Source organism: Penicillium verhagenii (assembly GCF_028828195.1).
Source record: "Penicillium verhagenii strain IBT 33310 chromosome Unknown utg000010l_segment0_segment0, whole genome shotgun sequence".
Taxonomy (NCBI): Eukaryota; Fungi; Ascomycota; class Eurotiomycetes; order Eurotiales; family Aspergillaceae; genus Penicillium; species Penicillium verhagenii.
Window position 1 is genome coordinate 54012 of NW_026643174.1, and position 16148 is coordinate 70159.

At 49.2% G+C, this 16148-nt stretch overlaps 9 protein-coding genes across 9 annotated transcripts; 4 read left to right on the top strand and 5 right to left on the bottom strand.

Moving 5' to 3' along the window:
- Window positions 1-1131: 1131 nt before the first annotated feature.
- N7466_009914 (GTPase RIA1) lies at window positions 1132-4686 on the bottom strand (the record flags this gene model as incomplete). Its single annotated transcript, XM_057169303.1, has 5 exons — window positions 1132-1828; window positions 1940-3460; window positions 3527-4458; window positions 4536-4556; window positions 4624-4686. The coding sequence occupies 5 exons, from the start codon at window positions 4684-4686 to the stop codon at window positions 1132-1134; spliced, it is 3234 nt and encodes a 1077-aa protein (XP_057016694.1).
- A 428-nt stretch (window positions 4687-5114) lies between these two features.
- Window positions 5115-5641, bottom strand: N7466_009915 (DUF4604 domain-containing protein; the record flags this gene model as incomplete). The annotated part of the gene is made up of 2 exons (XM_057169304.1): window positions 5115-5548; window positions 5614-5641. 2 exons carry the CDS (start codon window positions 5639-5641, stop codon window positions 5115-5117), a joined length of 462 nt encoding a protein of 153 aa, XP_057016695.1.
- Window positions 5642-5944: 303 nt separating this feature from the next.
- N7466_009916 (pre-mRNA-processing factor 19 family protein) lies at window positions 5945-7631 on the top strand (the record flags this gene model as incomplete). The annotated part of the gene is made up of 5 exons (XM_057169305.1): window positions 5945-5957; window positions 6032-6076; window positions 6137-6578; window positions 6644-7107; window positions 7171-7631. 5 exons carry the CDS (start codon window positions 5945-5947, stop codon window positions 7629-7631), a joined length of 1425 nt encoding a protein of 474 aa, XP_057016696.1.
- A 354-nt stretch (window positions 7632-7985) lies between these two features.
- On the bottom strand, window positions 7986-8258 carry N7466_009917 (uncharacterized protein; the record flags this gene model as incomplete). The annotated part of the gene is made up of 1 exon (XM_057169306.1): window positions 7986-8258. The coding sequence occupies one exon, from the start codon at window positions 8256-8258 to the stop codon at window positions 7986-7988; it is 273 nt and encodes a 90-aa protein (XP_057016697.1).
- Window positions 8259-8297: 39 nt separating this feature from the next.
- On the top strand, window positions 8298-9345 carry N7466_009918 (putative RING finger domain protein; the record flags this gene model as incomplete). The annotated part of the gene is made up of 2 exons (XM_057169307.1): window positions 8298-9140; window positions 9193-9345. 2 exons carry the CDS (start codon window positions 8298-8300, stop codon window positions 9343-9345), a joined length of 996 nt encoding a protein of 331 aa, XP_057016698.1.
- Window positions 9346-10285: 940 nt separating this feature from the next.
- Window positions 10286-10850, bottom strand: N7466_009919 (mitochondrial 54S ribosomal protein mL43; the record flags this gene model as incomplete). Its single annotated transcript, XM_057169308.1, has 3 exons — window positions 10286-10577; window positions 10646-10728; window positions 10812-10850. 3 exons carry the CDS (start codon window positions 10848-10850, stop codon window positions 10286-10288), a joined length of 414 nt encoding a protein of 137 aa, XP_057016699.1.
- A 229-nt stretch (window positions 10851-11079) lies between these two features.
- On the top strand, window positions 11080-12586 carry N7466_009920 (U1 small nuclear ribonucleoprotein 70 kDa; the record flags this gene model as incomplete). Its single annotated transcript, XM_057169309.1, has 4 exons — window positions 11080-11341; window positions 11411-11538; window positions 11611-11707; window positions 11808-12586. 4 exons carry the CDS (start codon window positions 11080-11082, stop codon window positions 12584-12586), a joined length of 1266 nt encoding a protein of 421 aa, XP_057016700.1.
- A 766-nt stretch (window positions 12587-13352) lies between these two features.
- On the bottom strand, window positions 13353-14243 carry N7466_009921 (ribosome assembly factor MRT4; the record flags this gene model as incomplete). The annotated part of the gene is made up of 2 exons (XM_057169310.1): window positions 13353-13896; window positions 14050-14243. The coding sequence occupies 2 exons, from the start codon at window positions 14241-14243 to the stop codon at window positions 13353-13355; spliced, it is 738 nt and encodes a 245-aa protein (XP_057016701.1).
- A 232-nt stretch (window positions 14244-14475) lies between these two features.
- Window positions 14476-15993, top strand: N7466_009922 (mitochondrial distribution and morphology protein 10; the record flags this gene model as incomplete). The annotated part of the gene is made up of 2 exons (XM_057169311.1): window positions 14476-14572; window positions 14639-15993. 2 exons carry the CDS (start codon window positions 14476-14478, stop codon window positions 15991-15993), a joined length of 1452 nt encoding a protein of 483 aa, XP_057016702.1.
- Window positions 15994-16148: the final 155 nt, after the last annotated feature.

A 16148-nucleotide genomic window follows, 5' to 3' on the forward strand; every position in this document is an offset into this window, starting at 1 on the left:
TGCCTTGAAGTGACTGCATAACTATGCCCCCTCCCAATATCAAGCCTTTCTTGCATTTGGTACGCGCAGACAAAAGCGCCCAAGCCGGATAATCTGTGGCAATGCCGAGCGCGAGACAATCGCCAGGCTACGTGTGACAAGACCCATATCTCCGTTCTTCGTCACTCGGGCCAGAGGAGCTTCCCACTATCTATCCCCGACATGAGCCCTCCCAACTCTCAACGAGTGGCATACATCTCTTAACCTCTCCCATGGGCACCTATACGGTGTGCCTCTGCCGGCCACAAACGTGAGCATATGGCGATATGAATGTACCCCAGCACTGCATTGCGAGGCCGAACTCCTCCCGCAGAATTTATGTGATACCCACCAAGTTCATGAATGAAATACGAATTCTCACTTCTTTTACTCTCCGTTAACTACAGATTCTGAAGATCTTCTTGAACAGAACGGCTGCCCAGCTTACAATATGTAGATTTACCCTCCTAAGTATACACGACCGAGACCTAATCCATGTCTGGTTGTGTTTGTCAATGGAGGGAGATTGATGGTATTCCTTTGGAATCGCGCGGGGACTCTCATCCTTTGCGAACCATCCCTCTACTACTTCTTGTCTGTAATCTTTGACACTAAGAAAATCTCGGGATTGTTACATTCAATGTTATATGTAATTCGCACTAGTTAAATTAGATCTAGAACTCAATGGATTTAACTCGATTGTACCTTAATTCCCTTCTTTCAACACTTATACTACTAGTAAGTATTCATATGACATTTAGAAACATCAAAAGGGAAGAAAAGTCAACATCTGAAACTTTTAAGTATCCATACAGTTCTGAGTCTACCTACTAGGTACACAATTGACAGAAATACTCACACATTCTAGCACTTCAGTGATCATGAGGTAGACTGGTACTAACATTGAATGGATGCACAACGTACGTATGCGAAAGAAAAAAAACATTGAAGGGGGAGGTGAGAATTGACCTTGGAAGCTTAAACCAAGAAAAAACGAATGATCTACTTTTATTTTTGACGTTTGAATTCAACATACATTGTAGTATAGACAAATCCCCTCGGTCTCAGAGCCACAAGATATTGATATAAAGAAAACCAACAACCAAACCACACCTATTTCTTCAAAGTCTTCTGCTTCTCTGCATCAATCAACTTCCGACCCTGAACAACCAAACCCTTCCGACTCCGCACAGCATCCATATATCTCTTCGCAACATTCTCCTTATCCGCCAACTCTCCCAAATCCTCCAGCTCCTCTTCTGTAGCGGGCACCCAGAACGGATCCTCATCCAAGGCCTCAAAGCCCGAGAAGATCAACTGAGGTTGCGCGGCACCGGAAGTCCTCTTGCGAATTTCCTCCGCGAATCCGAACGACTCTGCCACAGGCAGAATAGCAAGGATAGTGAAGAAGGGCGTTCCTTCCTTCATGATCTCGGAAAGGATACGTCCACGACGACGAGTGATGACGCCGTATACGCGGCCCAGAACCTCGGTTGTGGCCTGGATCTCACAGCTGTACATCGCAAGCATGATGCGGGGACTCCAGTCCAGGAATCCCTGCGTGATTCCTTCGCGGACGAGTCGGATTGCGTCGCCGGTGAGACGGCCCATGTCGAGTTCGCCTTCGGCTGCTTGGACTGAGAGGTCTTCTAGGAAGACGGCTACGCCTTGCATGGGTTCTTGGCAGAGGGGGCCTTGGCCTGTGGCGAGTTGGAAGGCGTAGGCGATTTTGTCGTTGAAGTCGCGTACCAGCAAGGCTTGTTGGTTATCGGCGGAGACGGGAGTGTTTTGTTTTGGGTCGTCAAGTAGGCTATGTTGTATATTGTTAGTTGGAGTCAGGATTGTGAGGAGGAGGAGGATTCATGGTGATATATGGGTACTTTGGGGCTGGAGGGTAGGGAGGGATGGAAATCAAACTCACAATTTCTCGCAGGTGTTAACGGCAGTGGCATCAACAAGGATGTTAGGTCCGATTCTGCGGGGCCCGAATGCGGTGATTCTGTCGACAACGTTCTTCCATAGTTCCTTGTCTTCGGTGACTTCCTTTTCGAATATCTTGGTCAATTCTTCGCGGAACTCGATAAGAGACAGGATGCTACCCTCTTGGGCTTCGTCGGCGGCATCAACCGTTGACTCCTGGCTGGACTCTGTTACTGGCTCGTCTGATTTCGCCTCGTTGCGTTTCTCTAACTGAAGTCGTTTGACAGTTCCGACTTGCTTTGTAAGGAAATCGGTCACTGCCTCGGGCAGGGGCACAACACGCAGGCGGAGTGTCATCTGCTTGGAAGGGGATACTGTTAGAAGGCCTCCGCGACCCAATTCAGGGTTCTTTGGCGGTGCCATCTCTGGGGCGTTGACGATGGTTTCCCGATAGGGGACGATAGCTTCACCAGTTTGGATTTCACATTTGGCGAATCTTTCACGGAGATCCTTGACGCAACGTTCCAGATGCAATTCACCGGCAGTGAGAATGACATGTTCACCGCTGGGGAGGACCTCGTATTGGGCGCAAGGATCACTCTGTTCAAGAAGGCGCAAACCAGTAACCAATTTGCCTAGATCAGCAGGGTTAACAGGCTCCAAGGCAACACGCACAATTGGCGGGGTGTTAAGTGAGACACCCGCCAAATTGATGCTTCCCTCAAGCTGACTGCAAAGAGTACCTGTCTTGAGCACATAACCTGCCAGACCGCCAATACCAAACACTACACCAGCAGGAACTGATTGCAGCGGCTCGAGACTACGGCCCATGAGAAGGTACAAGTCTGTGACAGTGACCTTTTTGGGCTCCGGGCTGGCATGTGGGTTTGCCGGAGAGAACTTGGGTGGAAGCACATAGACCGAGTCACCAACCGAGAGGGTTCCCGAGTAGAGACGGGCGAATCCGATTAGATGATCTGGATCTTCATCGTCCTCCTCGACGGCTTTCTCGGTTTCTTCCTCCTGTCTGATCAAGGTAATATTTTCGAACGCCGATGCCATTCGGTCGTAATCATCCTGACGTCCCGAGCTGGCTTCTGCTTGCATCTTCGCGATCTCCTCTCGCTTGCGGCGAGCGATATCTCGAGCCTCCTCGGCGGTCATGTTACTGCCACGCTTCTTGCTCGCAGTCAACTCGCTCTCGGGAATAGCAACCATCTTACTGACATATGCAACGACAGGCTCCTCTGGTCCAGTCTTGAAGTCAACCATTGCCTGCTTGACCTCTTCAGAGATGCAGTCTGAGCCAGGAGATGATTTGATCATGTCTGGCAGACGAGCAGACTGTGCCGCTTGGGGGCTTGGCAAATATTCAATCACTGAGACCAGAACAGCAGTTGATAGTGGAAGCCAAGAGGAGAATAGTGTGGTCATGATGTTTCTTGGATCACGGCCGCGCAGAATATAAGGCGGGATGTTGATATTCAACGACTTTGTGATTTTCTCCAATAGAATGAGGTCACTAGGAAAGAGTCAGTTCGGTGTGTTTGTCGATAAAGAGCTGTAAAAAAAAAAAAAAATTGCGTACCCCTTTCCTTTACCACCGCCAGTTGTCGCCTCGTAGGCAGCCCAGATACTGTCTAGGACCAACTGCACAAACATAGGTTTCAAGGCCCGACCCTTCAAGTGCTTCGGTCCCAACACTCTCTTGGTCCTCGGGTCAAGGTAAAAATCACCCCAAAGAACCTTTTCAAGTACTGTACGCTTTATACCAAGTTTCTTCTCATAAATTGCCGCGAATTGACGGATCGTAAAGGCCCACCCGTCGACAGCGCTGCAGAAGATAACATTGTTCTTCTCGGGAGCAAAGTAGAGATCCTGGTCATCACGCTCCTCAAATTCTGTAGCCTCGCTGATACTTGCAACAGACTCGTCATCCAAAGTCTGCTTCTTGGACTTGGAAGCGGCGGCATTTGCGCGGTCTTCCATACGCTCTCGCCACTGCATATCATCCTCCATGCGTTCTCCTTGATAGAAACTGCCGATAACAGCATTAACCTGTTCTAACAGTCTGCTAAGGTGCGCAAATGCTTCACCAGGGCTCATCTTAAGTTCGGAAACCAACCGATCCATTTTGTTAATAATCAGGATCGGCTTTAACTGCTCAACCCATGTCTGACGGAGCACAGTGACAGTCTGACTGCAGACACCCTCGACGGCGTCGACGAGAACAACGGCACCATCACAGAGACGAGACGCAGTAGAGACCTCACTACTGAAGTCGATGTGACCCGGTGAATCAATCAGATTGATCAGGTACTCCTTGGGCACTGGCGCAGCATCGGGGGCCGAACGACGAAGCATCGAGAAGTGCAATGAAATCGCAGATGATTCCATTGTGATACCTCGGAGCTGCTCATCAGGACGAGAATCCAAGTAGCGAATCTTACCCGCTAGCTTGGGTGAAATTATGCCATTGGTGGCGATCAGGCCATCGGTTAATGAGGTCTTTCCATGATCCTAAAATTGCGCAGATTCAGGCAGACGATTAATATGTAGACTTAAAGTATTGTGGTCACTTTTTACAGCCAACTTACAACGTGGGCAAGGATGCAGATCTAAGAAACGTTAGTATAACCGCACGGGGGGTCTGACATCAGAGTGGGATGGAGGGGCAGCACTCACATTTCGAATGTCTTCAGGTTTCCGCTGCAGACGAACTAGATCGTCAACATTTACAACAGGCATCTTGAGCGATAGACCGGTCTAATAGTCCGGGTCAATCTAAGAAGTTGAAGTAAATGGTGGAGGGAAGTGAACGAGGACCCAAAAAAAAAAAAAAAGTTGCTGAGAAATGGAAAATCCGATAACAGCAAATCCGGAGGGAAAAAATGGAGATTCGAAACAAGATATTTACTTTTGATATTATGATGTTAAGAACAGTCACTACACATTAAAAAGTTTGGTTTATAATCTGATGATCAAGAGACTCTTTATTACTGGTCCTTATTACTGAAATTTCAAAATTTCTTGTCTAATGTTGCTTTTGTAAGTAATAACTATATCCGCTTTGACTCACAATGAATCATCTAGACTCACTATATGTACATCTTTCTAATGCAAAAGTCAAGTTAGCAGCATATTGCTAACGTGAATGTAGATGCCCATGTTAATGTTCACTCCTCATCAAAGGATAGCTTGATTTTCTTGGCTTTCTTAGGTTTCTTAGGCGTTTTTTCCACTGTGGGTGATTCAGACTCTGGTTTGTTCTCCTCACCCACTACCTTGGCCTGCTTTCGCTTTCTCTGGCCACCAACTTCAGTCAGGTTACTTTGTTTGGCAATCGGCTCAGTTGGTTTCCTGTCTCCTTCAGCTATGGACGAGTCCCCTGTGTTTGTCTCATCTTCCTTGGGAGGTTCGACAAGCGCCTTGTATTCCTCCTTGGTAATCACTTGGTTACTCTCCTCGTCAACATATACAGGCCCATCATCCTCGTCATCCTTGGGATCCTTGATCTTTTTAGGTCGCGCGGCAGGTCGCTCCAGGCGACCGGACGTATCACCACCGTATTGGCCCCGGAGTCTTTGCAGAAAGGCAGGCTCTTGTGCTTCTATTAATAAGAGATATGAGAGGTTAGATAAGTACGTCCAGAAGACAGGGGGGAATGGCGGGTACCGTAGGCGAATTTGGGGTTTTTGGACATTGTCGCGTTAATTCCTGGTGTAGGTGGCTGCCAAGTTCATTCAGTTTTTATTTTGCTTGAACAAACAGACCAGTATTCTTGAATTGGTTATAGGATGCAAGCCATTGATTCTTGAGACATAAATTCCTTAGGAAGAAGCTGTTGTTGAGGTAAATTGAAGAAGTTGTTGAAGTTCAAGTCCGCGAACAGCTCGTAGGCGCTAAACCCAAATAGGACACATCGAAAAGTGCAAAGGAGCCGCTGCTGCGCGTTTCTAGCTCCTCATCCACCTCTCCCCACCCCCATATCCCCCTCAATTAAATCATGCTGTGTGCAAGTAAGTACCCAAATCTTGCAACTGACTTATATCCGATGGGCTCAGGAGATGCTAACTTTGTTTTCCCCCCATAGTCTCTGGAGAGGCTCCGCAAGTGCCTGTCATCTCTCCCAAGAGCGGTACGTCTTCTCTGACCACCACTTATATACCTAGTAACAAGCTTACTAAACTCTATCTAGGCAGCGTATTCGAAAAGCGCTTGATTGAAGCATATATCGCTGAACATGGAAAGGATCCCGTGAATGGCGACGAGCTTGCAGCCGACGAACTGATTGATGTCAAATCGCAGCGCGTTGTTCGTCCTCGCCCCCCTACCCTAACATCTATCCCTTCTCTTCTCAGTGTTTTCCAAGAAGAATGGGATGCGCTCGCCCTCGAGACATACACCCTCCAGCAGAACCTCTCACAGACCCGCCGCGAGCTCAGTTCCGCCCTATACCAGCATGATGCTGCCGTGCGGGTGATCGCACGATTGACAAAGGAACGGGATGAAGCCCGTGATGCTCTGTCGAAGATTAGTGTTGGTGCCAGTCATGCTCCGGCTGATGGCGAGGCCATGCAGGTGGATTCAGAAGGCCTGCCCCAGGCAGTGTTGGAGCGAATTGACAACACACACACTACGTAAGTGGTCTTACCTCTCTAATTGGGCTTATATTGCCGATTACTGACTTGATGTATACTTTTAGTCTTTCAAAGACCCGGCGCAAGCGCGCTGTTCCTGAAGACTGGGTCACAGCTGATGCTATTTCTGCATTCAAGCCCACCGAAACATCCGAACCTCTGTACCCAGGCAGCCGAGCCTTGTCGATCGATTCTACGGGAGATCTTGCCTTGTTTGGTGGTGCTGATGGTGTTGTCGGTGTCTATTCTCTCTCCCAAAAGACTGTGGTTCAGACTCTTAAGACAGATGGTCCGGTGACCGATGCAACATGGGCTGGTAACAAGGCTATCGTTGGTTCAGCCACAGGCACTGTCAAAGTCTTTGAAAATGGCAGTGAGGTGGCAAGCTTCGCCTCCCATGCTGGCGGTGTGACTGCTCTTGCTGTGCATGCAACTGGTGACATTGTTGCCTCTGTGGGTGTGGACAAGAGCTATGTGCTCTACGATCTGGCTACAAGCACTGTGATCACCCAAGTTTTTACTGATTCTGGTAAGCAAACGCTGTCAATAATAACAGTTCCCTTTGACCACGATATTAACTTTCATTCTCTAGCTTTGTTGTCCGTGCAGTTCCATCCAGACGGTCAGCTTTTGGCTGCTGGCGGTGCTGAGGGCCATATTAAGGTCTTCGATGTCAAGAGCAGTGTCCTGGCGGCAGATTTTACCATGTCTGGGCCTGTCAAGTGCCTTTTCTTCTCTGAGAATGGTACTTTCTTGGCTGCTGTGGCTGCTCAGTCAACCACTGTCTCGATTTGGGACCTGCGTAGCTCCAAGGAAACCAAGGTGCTGGACACCGGTAATGAGGTCCAGTCAATCTTCTGGGATTACACTGGCCAATTCCTCTTAACTGGTGGCCCTAGTGGATTGACTGTTCAACAATTCACCAAATCATCTAAGCAGTGGTCAGAGCCCTTGCGGAGTGCTGTGCCAGCTGTTGCTGTCGCATGGGGATCTTCCGCTCAAAGCATTGTGGCCTTGAATGAGGCTGGTTCTGTGACTGTGCTGCAGTCATAATCAAGTCAAGTCAAAACATGTAATTTTAGAGCTGCATCCGATCTTTTTTTCTTTTTTTTTTTTTTTTTTTCTCTTCTTTCTTGCCATGATGTTTGTATTGCGTTAATCAGCTCTGGAGCACACCGAAATTCATGTCTTGTTCAAGACTTCTATCACGAATTGGAGATCATCCTCTATTGTCTCTCTCTCTCTCACTATTTTGCTCTCTCTCTCTCTTTTCTATCTCTCTCTCTCTCCTCCATCGACCATTCTAATCTATCTTAAAAGCTGCCACCCTCTCTATTCTCTTGATCCTGCTTAGACTTGGATCCAAACCGCCCCACGTTTCGTCATTGACCGCCTTTTACACCGCATTTAATATCCGGCAGAATCGTATACCGCCTTTAGCCTCGCGCGTATCTCCGGGCAATCCAACATGGCAGCGATATCCTCCTCGTCCTTGCCTTCCTTTCCATGGGCTTCCAGCAGGCTTTTATATATATCCCGGCCAAGCTCCCCACTCTTCGTAACAACAAATCTTGATATGAGTGACGAACCTGGCGTCCAGTTCATGGGCGTCAGGTCCAAGGTAAGCCACCATAACCCTCCCAAGACAGCGGGGGGCGCCAATGTACTAGTTGCAGCCATATTGATAGTGTTTTGCTGGTTTCTAAGCGAACTCGCCAAATGTCAAACGAATCCAGTGACAATCCCCGGCGAACATGGGACACTCACTTTCACCCGCCACCTCAGCAAGAAACGAGTACCGAGTCGTGGTCGTCTCTATTGCCACCTGCAAGACTTCCTCGTGGCCGCTTTGACTTGCGACGACCAGTCAGCCCCGTCAGTGCTCCGGTGCCTGAAAATGAGGTTATTGATTTGACAAATGACTCCGAGTTACCACGTCAACTATACGAACCTCGCTCCCCAAATGCTCAGGGATTCCATACAGTACGACGACGACGACCGCCTCGATTCGGCAGGGCCATCTTGTCACAAGAAGTGGTGGATTTGGTTGATGAACCAGCAACACCTGTTGTCCCGCTGCCTGGTGAAAGACGTCATGGAGAATGGGGTCATAATTCGAGTCCAGACGTCCAATTCGTTGGTTCCGTGCAACGGGATGCTGGTTCTCTGCCACAGAGGGGTTTGTGGAACGGAAGACTGTCAGAAAATAATAATCGTTGGCCTGCATTCGGCGCTCATGGCATGTCTCTTACCCGAGAGATGATATCCCGGTCGCTGTATTTGCCGCCATGGCCTGCCGAGCGAAATCCCTATTCACCTGGCCCAGACATGAATTTCCTTATGAGCCTTGACTATGCTTCAACATCGTTTAACCTGCGGCAACCCACCGAGCAAACTCCAGTCACTCGACGCCCTGCCCACCCAACACTCAGCCCGGCACCAAAGGGCTTCAAGCGCACCCTGGAAGACGATGATGCGGCAGCCTGTCCCAATTGTTATGGCGAATTGGGAGTGGGTGGTGGAAAGAAAGAGGAGATCTGGGTCGCAAAGCCATGTGGACATGTTTGTTATTTCGAATCTCTTATTGCCTTCCAGTTGAGCTAATTATTTGCAGGTCTATTGTGGCGAATGTGCCTCAAATCGCTCCAAGTCCAAGGCTAGAAAGACTAACTCTTCTGTTAAGAGTAAGACTTTCTCAAAGTGCCAGGTTGCTGACTGTGAGAAGTCGCTCAGTGCACCGTCAGCAATGTTCCACCTCTATCTATGATTCAATGCTGTTCATGATCTTTAGAATCGCTTTGCATGAGGGCTGAGGTGTTTCTGGTTGCATGTTACACATCTCTTCTTGTTGATACCCGTGATGCATGGAAGTTCAAGGCGTTTCATATTGGATTGGTTTTTTTTAGGGTTTTTCTATTCTGCTTTCTATATTTTGTTTATCTTTTCTTATTTTCTTAAAGGTTGGATCAATTGATGTTTCCAAGGAGATGTTCATTCCTATCATGTGTGCATATATACTACCTACATAGGTATGGATCTGGAGAGAGAGAGAGAGAGAGAGGGCTCCCATCTCAAGTGCTACTACTTAGGTATTTTCATCGTACATATTCAAATTTTGTCCACATGCACATATGTGCATGTATGTGTATATACCACAGACCTACTAGATATCGATTACCTGCATATATGAATGTTATGAATATAGTATTATATACACATATATGTATAGTATGTATGAAGCACCTAGGCATTTTACCGTGGACCTAGCCTTGAAACCTCAATGTTCAAATAGGATTGGATACATGCTGAAGTAGCGTTCAGGAAGTAGCAGGCTAGGGCATGTGCAACCGATTAAGATCTGAAATTTCCACATGAAATACATACTATGTATCAATACACGACTCCAAAAAGTCTCATTTCATAGAATTGGCAAGCAATCTTCAGATACCCACTAGTACTAAGGGGTCCATCTACGCATGTAAGCACCATACTGCGCATAACCTTGATATACCCACCTATCACAGGAATGGATGTACAATAGTAAGGCCCAGATCTCAGAGAGCATTAAGATGAAAACAATTAAATTCAATCAATTGTACCCTGATCAATAATACAGTAACATGCAATGGCAGGGGTCCATTGCGTGAAAAATGAAGGCCATAACCTCAGCCAGTATAAATGCTATCAAACAGAAAATGCCCAGAATCTCATACACCACGCAGGTCACCGTGGTATGGTGACCAGATACCACGTACACTCTCGGTAATACTTGTCACCGGCTTCTTGACTCGCTTCAACTTCTCTCCACTTGCGTCCTTGAGGATCATTGCCTTCTTGAGGACCTCGAAAGGCTCCAGATTTCGCACACAGATCGCCTTCTCACGCCCGTTGATGTATTGGCCCTTGATGACAGGGTGTTTGCCAGGTCGAGGAGATACTCGAAGTTCAATCTGAGGGTTTTCGCGAGCAAATTGGGGGAGGGTTTGGGTCAGGAAGGCGCTGAGTGTTGTAAATTGATCAGTAAATAGCACACAAGAAAGATTGATATGAAGATGAATTGAACTCACAGCATGCCTCGTGAGCTGCCGCCATAGTTGCAGTAGTGAAAGTCAAGACGCTTGCATTGGTGGATAAAGGCACCGACGCCGTTCTGTTCGGGGAGGAGATCATCAAGTCAGTTCTAGAGTCCTAAAGTGTAACCCCACCCTCCTTTATCTGTGTGTTTATACGTACCCTGGCTGTAGTAACCGTTCGAAGTCCTTTGACCGGCATTGCTGTGATTTGGAGATGTCTTAAAAAGCATGTAATCGCCGACTTGCTTCCGGGCCACAATTTCTGGTGCACGTGAAGGCGGTGAGTCCGCGTCAGAAGCGGCTAAGGCGTTTACAGCGGAAAGCTCCCTTGCTACGACCACAAGAACGTGAACTCTCCTGAGGAACCTCACCAAGTGACAGCTAACCTTTTCCCCTCACGTCACTTGCCAACGGGCCGAGGGTATAAAATGACTGACAAACTGCCCCCTCCTCTTCTGGCCCTGTTCCAGCCGCGACCGTCTCTTCGCTACATTCCTCCCACTGATCGCGCACCGGAAGACTGTCCGAAAAGCACCATCTCCGGAGTCGCCCAGTACCTTGCTGAAGCAAAGGCTTTCGAAGAAGAGGCCCCTTATAATGCGACCGAGAGCTGGCTGCAACGGAAATGGCGCCAGAAGTTGGAGAAGAAGGAACAGTTGGAGAAGCAGGTGACCGAAGGATTGCAAATCTGTACGTTCTATCAATATATTTTTTAATTGTGGAATACTTTGCTAATGGTCTTCTTCTCGATGATTATAGTCGACCCAGAGAAGGACCCTCAAGCCCGCGGCGATCCATACAGAACTCTCTTTGTGGCACGACTGAGTTATGAGGTGAAAGAATCAGATATCGAGCGAGAATTCGGCCGCTTCGGCCCCATTGAGCGTGTAAGTTATATCCACCAGCTTTTTTATCTTATTTTCTCCTTTCTGTCCATGATCTCTGACATATTCTCGCAGATTCGCATCGTCAAAGACACCGTCTCACCCAAAGCAGCCAAGAAACCCAATAAAGGTTATGCGTTTATCGTTTATGAACGTGAAAAGGATATGAAAGGTATTATCACCAGATCCATGTCGCGATTATGAGCGACATGTCCACAAACCAGGTTATGGTAAGAGAAGTCAATGCTAACACAGTGATCCCCGGTATTCAGCGGCCTACAAGGAAACGGATGGAATCCGTATCAAGGACCGACGAGTCCTGGTAGATGTGGAGCGTGGACGCACGACCAAGGGCTGGAAGCCTCGTCGCTTTGGTGGTGGTCTAGGTGGCCGCGGATACACTAAGGCGATGCCTTCGCGTCCCGTTGGGCCCGGATTCAATGCGCCATCTGGACCTGGTGGATTCGGCGGCGGCTTCCGCGGCGGATTCGGCGGTGGTGGTGGTCGAGGATTCCGTGGAGGTGGTGGATTCCGTGGTGGCGGCGACCGTTTTGGTCCTCCTCGTGGAGGAATCGGCTACCAAGGTGGTCGCAATGGATTCGGTGGAGGTGGTGGACAACCACCTCCCAATGCTCCCTCTGGTCCTGGTGGTGGCCGCAGGGGAGATTTCGGGGGTGGTAGAGGTGATTTCGGTGGAGGTTCTTATGGTGGTGGTGGTGGTGGCAGATTTGACCGTGGAAGTGGCAGCAATCGGGAACCTGTGCGGCCACGAGATGGCCCCTCAGACCGAGGAGGAGACCGCCGCGACGACCGGGACCGCGATCGCTACAGGGACCGCCGTGACGATCGTAATGGAGGAGACCGCTACGGGGACCGGGACCGCGATCGGTATGCTGGTAGCCGAGACGGTGGCCGAGATGCTGGCCGTGATGGCGGTCGAGATGCTGGCCGAGATGCTGGTGGCCGTGATGGCGGCCGAGATGACTTTGCCCGGAAGCGACCCCGTGAAGACGATGGCTACGATGACCCGCGATCCCGGAGACGATACTAAATGTTCCCCTTCATGTGAATGGATGCTACTACCTTCCTCCTGACTTTGCTAGTGGGTATCCCTTATCTGACCACCGCGCATCTTTCTCTTTTCAAGGGTAAGGGGGTAAGGTTACACAAATGCAGCCATGAATCCGAGGCGTCACGGAAAGCTATGTTCAGATCATAACCACCGCCTCCACTCATCTTTTTTTAAGGTCGATCTCCGGTTTTCCTGGACTATATTCGGCGTGCACATACACTACCGGCAACTAGTCCAACAGTCCTCCCCCTGGAGTATTCATGTATTATCCGGCTCTTCTTTCCTTTGTCTGTCTCCCCCGCGGCGTTTTCATTTTTTTTGCACGCTTTGTTTCGGTTCCAGTGGGACCCTTTTTTTTTCTTTTTTTGGACTCCTCGGGGGTAAGTATGTATTTTAGTTGAAGCAGTTTCTCACATGGTGAAATTCAGTGACGCTCAGGTAAGACCAGGTAAGGGCCAATACAATGACTTAAAGATAGGCATATTCCTAGCGAATGTAATGTTTCTTGGGAAGAAAGGAAGAAGGGAACAGTCAACAATTTTTTTATATCCAATTTAGTAGTATCTATCCATAATCGTAGGCACATCAATTGGAAGAAATCCAAGTCTCCCGGGGAAACAGGACGGATAAAAGAGGATGTTCAGTGTATCAATGTAAAAGAAAAAAGGAAAGCGCCAGCCCTTAACTCCGTAAAGATGCCCACGAGAATCTTTTTTTTGTCGACACAATAAGGTAAAGGGCACATTTATGCCTCCACCTCCATAGCACCGTTCTCCAAAATCTTCACCTCGTTGGTGCTCCGCGACCAGCAAGCCTTCAAATCAACCTTGAACTCAGAAGAAGTAACACCAAACATCTTCATCAGGGTTGTCTGTCGGGAATCCAGGGTCTCGCCCTCGCGGCAAACCCGGTAGCTGTCAGAGCCTTCGGTCAGCTCGAGCATGACCTTACCCTTGACAAGACGGGTGGGGACACCCAGCTTGCGCAGGGCAGGCTCGATAGTGTGGCTGATGGGCTCGTCCTGCTCGACGGGGATCTCACCAGCGTGCTGGTAGACCAGACCGCTGGGGATGCTGAAGGAGCGGGTAGCCACGGTGCCAGCACGGGCAAAGTCCTGAGGCCGGAAGTTCTCAAAGTACTCAGAGACAGATTCGGCGGCGCGGTTGGTGAAGAGCAGACCGACGGCACCGGCCAGGTAGGGAGTGACGCGGTGCACATTAGGTGCGGCCTCGGTTTCGGGGTTGTTGCCGAGAGCGACAGACATGACCTTGGTCTTACCAAAGAAAAGTCTGGGAATTGCATTAGTGATTTGAATTTCAGATATACAATTTTGATATTCGGGCATGGTTGTGCATGTGGTGATAGATCAAGAACTCGACTTTGGGTTGCGTCTCCACAATGCCAGGGCTCAGTTTCATTCTGGCACTCATCTCAAAACGTACCGGCTGTCAGCGAACTCAGCTCGCACATCCTTCAGGTAGGTGTTGCGCATGTTGTCCACGGCGAACACAAACATGTGGTCATATTCCTCCAGACATTCCCGAATATTGGCGTAGAGCCGGCGAGTTTGCTCCTTGTGGTCCTTCTTGGTGGTCTTGGACTCGTGGACGACGCGCGCACGCTTTGAACGAGGCATTTTGAAGATAATGTGGTATTTAATTAATCGAGGGAATCGATGGTATCTCTTATGCTTCCCGAGTGGCATTTTTTTTTCTTTCGCTGATAAGCGGGTCACGTGCCTTATCCGATACCCCACTAGTCTTTATCGGGCAACCAGCTGTGAACTGGAACAACTTCCAACGAGAGAGAGAGAGAGAGAGATTCGCTGCAATTCAACGGTGAAAGTCGAGGGTTCCCTGGTCCAGAAAATGCTGGAATTTATGGACTATATCCAGCTCGCCTTCTCTGAGGCGACCAACTGGAACCGCGACAACTCATATTTGTCCCTGACCACCACAACACAGTGTAAGTCGCCCTTTCAGGGATGCGACGACAACGCGAGGTTAGTTTAGTCTAACTGAAGGAACACAGCAATCATCGACTTCTCGACTCCGGAGCGACTGCGGGTCCACTTGTCCTCACTTTCGACGCCCAACTTTGGAACCAGCTACTCACTTGGTACGGTTGGATTACTCGATGGATCCGTCTCATATCTCTTCAGTACGGTTCCCTTCAATGACACCCCGAGCCGAAGTGCCTTGATCCCTCTTCGAAAGATATCCCCTGGTTATCGACATATACAAGCGCCTGTGGCTCCAGTACAAGCCTGGGGCTGGAATTCTCTTCTAGATGGAGTCAATATCCCTGGAGTCACGGACGGGTCGCGTTCGGGACCGCCAAAGCGCAAGGATGGTGATCTTCCCACAGATGAAGCAGTGCAAAGGAAGGCGACCCTTCTTCATGCCTCCTTACACCTTCCGTCTCCAACAACCTTGAATGCGCTCTTCCTACGCAGGATCTCTCCAACAATGCAACTATGTCTCGCCGTTTGTTCCACCCAGGGACCACCATTATCTAAATCCGCGCCCCAGGCATCAATGCTGGCTCAATTGTCCCATGATACGGGAAAATACTGCAATGAGTACCTATTCAGCACGGATAATGCCCTCTTCGGCTGGCGTGGACTTTGGAATTTTGGCCCCGATCCTAGAAAAGCTCGTCCGGATGCCTCGCCTGTACTATCCCTTCTCTCCGCAGGTGCGGAGGCTTATTATTCTCCTACCTCGTCACTAGTAGGCATGTCTACTGGATTGCGATTCGCTACACTCCCTGCCGCGACGCAGGTGTCTTCGTCCTCTTCATCCCCATCATCCAATCACCCTACACCCATATCTACATTCCCCTACACCTTAACTCTCACACTCACCCCCATTACCGGCTCTTTATCAGCAACATACTCCTTAAGTGCCTCTCCAAACATTGCATTTAGTTCCCGTTTCGGTTTCAATGTCTACAGTTGGGAAAGTGAAATGGTTGCGGGCTGCGAGCTTTGGCGCCGAACCAAGAAATCCACTTACTCTACAGACGATGACATCGAATGGGCCCGCCGCAAGATGCGCCTGCATGATTTCTCCGCTTCCCTCCCGGGTTCTCCGCCAACCTCTCCACTCACCTCCGACCCGGTTCAACCCGAACCCGTCAAGTCGGATGATGGCAGTGATGTTGAGGCCGGCGACTCAGTCATTAAGATCCGTGTCGACCAGTCTTGGAACATGCGTTTGCTCTGGGAAGGTCGGGTTAAGGAGTTATTGGTAAGTGCGGGTGTCGGGCTAGGCCCGGGTTCATTTTCGGTGGCCCCGAATGTTTCTTCTTCGGGTGGGTCAGTGCCCGGAGGTGGGCCATCCTACTGGCGCGGGGTTGGAGTTTCGGTGATGTACTCTTCGTGAGGGATTTAATTCTTTCGGGCTTGGGTCTCTACTTATGTTTCATGAGCTCAAAATCAGCCTGCCCTGCATTTTTAATATAGGAATCGCAAACAGTATATACTGAGCGGCTCCGACATTGTACATATATTTCATGACAACATATCTGACGTTTAAAG